Source organism: Antrostomus carolinensis, unplaced genomic scaffold, assembly GCF_000700745.2.
Source record: "Antrostomus carolinensis isolate BGI_N321 unplaced genomic scaffold, ASM70074v2 scaffold13290, whole genome shotgun sequence".
Taxonomy (NCBI): domain Eukaryota; kingdom Metazoa; phylum Chordata; class Aves; order Caprimulgiformes; family Caprimulgidae; genus Antrostomus; species Antrostomus carolinensis.
In genome coordinates, this window is record NW_010289139.1 from 2,530 (window position 1) to 9,247 (window position 6,718).

A 6,718-nucleotide genomic window follows, 5' to 3' on the forward strand; every position below is an offset into this window, starting at 1 on the left:
CCTTACACTGCTGACATATAACAACAAGAAATTTTGACCGCTGCCAAACGTTGCCTCCACATAGCTGTACTACTTATGTCTCACTAAACCCACCATCTTTTTAAATGCTGCTCTATAATATTTTATTGCATTTAAATAGGAAGTAAATGGTCCAGTATAGCAAAAAGTTGATTACATTTTTAAATTATTTTACATAAGTATTCTTGAATATTCTATAAATTAAGTCAAATGAATAATATTAATTTGAATTTAAACACATTTGATGGTGGTTCACATTAGAGAGGACTGGAAAAGACCACCACTGTGGTTAAAGAGTTCAGTCTTTTTCTTTCAAAATCATAGGGCTTTATCCTCCTATTAATTTTATTTAATGCACATTAATTATTAATGCCTATTTCTAATTAATAAATTATTATTGTTTCCTCTAATATTAGCATTTAATGGACCAAATAAATCTAGGACTTGCTTGGTAGTTACCCAAAGAAGGTTGCAATTGATGAACCAACTCAATGTATTTGTCTTAATGTACATTAACCTCTGCACTCTAAAAATGAAAGAGACTATTTCTGGAAGTGCAATTCAAATAAAAATTATCACTTTCTAATTAAACCACCACATCACCTAAATGAATACAATCTTATTCATCCCACTGAAGTCATTTGTATTACTGAAAGTTTCATCACTACCCGTTTGCAATGACAATGTTAAAAATTCTTTACAGAACTGTCACTGCAAACAAAAGTTGCTCAGCAGCAGCAGTTAGCTAAGCACCTGGTACCAGCGTTCCCCGAGAGCTACAGTGGACTTCTGTCAATGTTGCATCTTCTGCAAGAAGAATAATTTCCTTCTCAATGGAAGGAATTTCCTTCAACCAGTCCAACCCAATTAATTAAATATACTGGAACATTAAAAAAAAAAAACAAAAACCAAAAACCCCCAACATTATCCTTTTAATCTTTTTACAGTAATAAAAATCTGCTATTTATGAAACATCAAAGGATGCAATGTTTAGGAAAAAGTTATGTTATTTGCAAATAATATTACCTTTGTTAAAGCCATTTTTAGGTTCAAAACATTCCTTTTTTCCTTCCCACATATTTAAAGGAGGGCCTCTTGCAAAACAAAAAACTGTAATGCTAATTGAATCCAATTAGAACATGACAATAAATGGTTGCATAAGAATTGTGAATGCAGATTTTCATTAAACCTGTAATCTGAACAAATGTATGCTCATCTACAGAACTACTTAAATGTAGAGAGACAGTGCATATTTGGTTAGCAAAATGCAGTGCTTAATTTAACATAAAGGCTGATTTGCAGTTGAAAGAATCTTAATTACTAATCAAACTGAATTAGCCTCTTTTCTGGAAAGCAATTAAAGGGAAAAAATACAAGGCAAGATTAAAAACAAGTCAGAACATATGTCACTAGCTTGCGTCAGTCCACCTAGGTGCAGTTTAAAACTTCAGCTTACTAGCCATTTGCCTTAACTTTTCAACAGAGATAAAACAATCGTTTTCATTTTTCAAAGGTGATTAAATGCACAAGTTTTTCAGCAGAATGCCATATATGCCTCAGCACGTTCGTACTCCACAAGTGCTGAGAACAGAACCACACGGACTTCTTTAAGGTTTATGTTTCACATTTGGTCTTGGTTATTCAAATAATGTGCATTACACCTGCATCAGTTCACAATACGTTTATTTTATGTGAAGAAAAGCTTTGCCATTAATGAAAAATTTCAGTAGAAAACAGTACCTCCTGCTTTCAATCTAGATTACTCAAAAGTAGAAGCTTGTATTAGTGAAAACTTCAGTAGAAACTAATCTGTAGGAAACGTTCTTGGCACATGAAGGAAAAGCTTTAAACACATTAAGTTTGAATAGAGTATTTACCATGCAACCATGCTGGCAGAAAAGCCAGTTTGTAATGGCTGGTATTTGTCCCTCAAGACAATAACATGGAAGACACTTAAACCTGCTTATATAACGTTAATTGTATATAAATATGGTGTTGCCATAATTGACAGTCTTTATTCAGGCCAACCATTTAGTTTAGCAGCTCTAAATAAGTAATAGGCACTTTGCCCTTCTGATTTCCCCTTTCACCCATCAGCCAGTCTGAATCCATGCCAGGGATACTGTACACTGTTATCACCTAAAAAACAGAAACACATTATTATAACATTTCCTTGCCTGGAAAAAAACTACAGTCTACCTTCATGTGATTTCCAAGATCTCAGAACTGAGATTAACAAAGTTAAATAGAGCATTTAATATGAGCATCCATGGATCATAATCTACTGCTCATAAAATATATTTCATTGGTCCATGGAAAAGAAGTAGATACAGTAGCACATTTTAAAGTCCTTTTTTTCCTGATGAAATTCTATTCACTACTGTTCCTTATCTGTTATTTTTTTTATCTATAAATCTTGTATAGCACCATCAAGTTTAACTGGCAATCTAAAAGAAAGTTCGTTGGATCTTCAAGTGCATGATAGACAGATGATGTTATTGTGCTACATCTTAACAGAAAATCTTAGGCCACAGCTTATAAGTCACTGTCTAGATAAGAAAAAAAGTCAAATAGAAATATTTAAGTAATGCACATTTAAAAAAAGTCTGAAAACTTTTTTGTGGATGCTCTTCTTCAGGGTTAAGCTACAGTCACATTACTATTACAGTCACATTACTATATTCCACATTACAGGGTGGAACCCTGTCCAAGCACCCTGCCTCATTGCCTCATTGTGTATCTCCACATGCTTTGTTTAGACTCTCTGACTTAAGACTGCAATTGAATTGGAAGAGGAATAAACACAGCACCACTACCATCAAAAGAAGAAGTGGTTGTATTTTCATATTCTTCTCAAACTGCAATATTTAATGTTTGAAAAGCCAATTGTATTGATAACAGTGCTAAAGGTGTGGTAAAAAGAAGACAGCAGAATTGCATCTTGATTGTCTAGCAAATGTTCTTGCAAGCTACGATGGTGTAATAAATATTAACTGTCACTATGGAATATTAGGGTGTATAGGTACAGGACAATGCTCTAAGGGTTCTGTGGAAGTTTAATAAAAAAACCCAACTACACAGATTTCTTGATGTAGCATATCTTAACCGGCTAGCCACAAGCATTCCAATTTTATTTTTAAATTATCAAGGTACATAGAAAACTCTTACCTCATCTGCAAGTAGTGATAATTCACTGCTGTTTGCAGCATCATAATCATAGAGAACTCTAGCTTTCCTGCTGCCACTTGATGACTTCAGTTCACTGATGCCTGAAGTAACTACTGAATTGCTTACTGAAGGCAATGAAGCAGAGGCTGAGGCCAAGACCGAGGGGGTAGAAACACTCTGCACAGGAGTTGAGGAAGACTGATTATTGTTAGAGAGGAAAGTAGATGGAAAGCTACGGGAGAAAACAAAACAAAAAGACTTGAGTGAATCAGTCCTACATGGGAAGTTATACATGCCTCCATGCCTAAATTAGCATTCTTGCTTTTACCAGCTATGGAATAAACAGTAGTAGACAGCAGTAACAGAACAGCACTGATATTTGTATAAACCTAAATAAAGATACATGTTCCTGACCTGTAGGAACAACCAATCAAACCAAGATACTTTAAAAGAAATACTGCCACCTTAAAACAATTTGATAAGTGCCTTTAAAAAAAAAATAGGAAAGCACTGCTGGTCAGACTTAATTTAGACTGTATTTTAATAAACATTTATGTTGTCAGCTCTGCCAGTAAAAGTAGCCTCCACCTCCTCCTGCTCATTCCTCAATTATGTGGCTACACAAAAGATTGTGATGGTGAACCAGATCCAGGAAATATAATGCAGGTTAAAAGCACAGCTTCCCTCTGAAAGAAGAAAAAAAAGCCACAGCTATTTTTGTAATCTCAGTCAGTTCATTGATTCAGCTAGCTGCATGCTGTAAACCAAAAAAATATTTGTTACACTGAAGATGAACTTATATCAATTTAAGACCCTCCTTTCTTGACTGCTGCTCATTCTGTGCCAGCTGTAGTGCTTGACAGACCCTTTCATGAAGCCAATTCAAATTATTAACCTGCCTGAAAAAGGGGTAAAAAAAAAAAAGTGTATAATCTTCTACTAAGTTAATGGGCTGAATCACAAAAAACTGATGAGAGCCAGAGCAGATACAATGGAAAGGGCAGAATAACATGGATGAAAAGTAGAAGGAGCAGAGAGAATAGCAAAGCAGCAAGATTTCAGGGCAGAGGGACAGGGGAATGGGACAGCACAGGGGGCAATGATGAGCTGTGAGATTGTTTCATGTCACTCTGCCCTACATCCCAGGATGCGGTTCCAAGGCAGACTAAACTTATTTATTTAGCAGCTGATGTAGTCATTCTTTGTGCTTTTGCTGCCCTCCTTTGTTCCAACACTCATCTGATTCTACCTGAAAAGCAGATCAATGAAGGTTCTGAAGAGTGGCAGAGCTGATGCAGTGAAAAAGGGTCAGCAAGTAGGAGTCAGATGACATGGAACTGTAGCTGCATTTACTTCCATTCTTTTGTCCAGTCTACACATCAACTAGTCAGTCAGTTCCCACACATAACTTTCATCATCAGTCCTTCTACATTGATGCTTTTCATTAACCCCTGTTTTTCTGCCTACTCTTTTGACATAATGAAGATCTATTCATACTGTGTGTATAAACCTGTCGGAAAACAGAATCTCATCTCATCCCTTCTCACCTATGCTCCCCAGGTTAAGTTCTTGAAGATGCAGTTCAGTGGCAACTTTAACCACAAAAACCAAGATCAGCATATTGCCACGTCCATGCCTGCAGCATTACTGGTGCTCACGTAAGAGGAGCTGGTTTAGGGAGGTGATGTAGATGAAAACTAAATCTACCAATACAGTGACTAATTTGGGGGTTGTATGGCCAGCAACATAGGTGGAATTAAGGCAGCTCAAACCTTTATCAGCTTCAGCAGTACTGCACACAAGTTTACAGTTTCACACTAAACTTAATCTGGTAAATTTGCACTGCCACCAAACAGGGTAGACCCACTTCTCTACCCCTTTACTGCCCAAACACGAATTCTGAGTCATTTGAGTCAGATCAAACAATCTGTTGCTTTTGAGTTGACTCAACGACCTGATCTAACAAAAATCATCAAGAAGATTACTAACTTTCCATCAGAATGGCTTGTAAAACATGTTCACCTTGCAGTCACGCAACTGTTATATCTCACTGAGGGTAAACAGCAGGAGCATATTGTGAAGGACAGAACTAGCCCCTTTACAGTTAGAGTGAATTGCTTATAAAAAAAACTGGGTAGACTTTCAGGAGAATGTTCTGAGTTTAGTTAGCAGTTTACTACCATCAAATGGCAGAAGTCCAACTTCCCCCTCTAGTTTACCTTGACCTAATTTAATCATAAAGAGTTGATTCAACTCACCAAGAAGAGACTAACTCCACCAAAAAAATATTGTTTTCATTTGCCAGATTAGTTTTTCAAACCAGTTCACCACATGCCCTGAGCACATCAAACGAGCAGAAGAAAAGGAGGAAAAGGAAGACCCCACATTTTTGTAGGGATAACTCAGCTGTGCCTCATGATGTATTTATTACTTGATTAGTTGGCATTCAAATACTTAATTTTAAATGACAATCAGCTGTTTTTCAATATTGCTAAATTACAGTTTAGTATACTGCTAAACCTGTTCTCTGTTAACACAGTAGTTACTCGTAAATCATTCTGCTCAGTTCGAAGGGTCACTGGTTTGTACAGCTAGTGGAAAAGAAAGCCAAAGCTTCGTAACTACTCTGTCAATCAGTAAAGCATCAAGTCTCACTCTTTTTGCAAAGCCATATGTAGGCACATTACTGGAAAACTTCAGCTATAGGAGGTTGTGATTTTTTTCAACACTGGAGTAGCAGGAGTTTCACAGCTTGTAGAGTAGGGGACTAGTCATGGGTAATTTGAAAAAATAAAGATGCCAAAGCTTAGGCTTTGCTGTCAGAAGCTGAGAAAATTCAGAGCAAAGGCAGTTATCAGCAAGAAAAAAAAGCAGCAGAGTACGTGGATATTTGAAATAGATTTGTTTAGTTCCTTCTGGGGAAGTAAAAAAAAAAAAAAAAAAAAAGAAGAAAAAGATTGCTTTTAACCTTGGAGATTTGATACTTTAAGCAGCACCACAGGAGGGGGAGGCAGTAGAGGGCAGCTGATACTGCCTTGAAGAGAAACATCCATAATACTCTATTTATATAAAGAGAACTGAGCACAACTTTTCCCCCCACCTTTCCTACAGCTGACTCTGGAGAGTACTTCAGGAAAATCAGTGCTCAGCTTTTGAATAGTCTCAATGTGAACCAGGTTAGGGTTTATGCCCTAGATTCTGACCCAGGTAAAACATATAATATGCATCTACTCTGAGAACTACGTTTCTGTTTCAAGCAACAAACTATCACACTTAAAGGCTGAACACCATTGGTTCACCAATGATTTCAAAATAAAAATAAGTCCCTCACAGCTCTTGGCTTTCATATGAGAATATGGCACAATATCATTCTTTGATGTGATAAAAGAACATGTGTAACTCAGCACTATGTATCTCTTGTTAACCAACAAAACACTGGCAAATACAACCAAAATGTAGTTGAGCTGCCTGAACTATTTCTTTGGTACTGTATCTGCCTACACGTAACACAGGAGGAACACAACACATTCCT

At 36.6% G+C, this 6,718-nt stretch overlaps 1 protein-coding gene across 2 annotated transcripts in view; it reads right to left on the reverse strand.

The window, feature by feature from the left end:
• Nucleotides 1-1,684: 1,684 nt before the first annotated feature.
• The window catches only part of SH3GLB1 (SH3 domain containing GRB2 like, endophilin B1), a 21,093-nt gene continuing 16,059 nt past the window's right edge, over nt 1,685-6,718 (reverse strand). For both annotated transcript variants that reach the window (XM_029085264.1, XM_029085262.1), the window contains 2 exons: nt 3,187-3,418; nt 1,685-2,157 (listed from right to left, as the gene is read on the reverse strand). In XM_029085264.1, the coding sequence (XP_028941097.1) occupies nt 2,050-2,157; nt 3,187-3,418 (340 nt within the window). In that variant the 3' untranslated portion in view covers nt 1,685-2,049. The remainder of the gene's footprint in view (nt 2,158-3,186; nt 3,419-6,718) is intronic.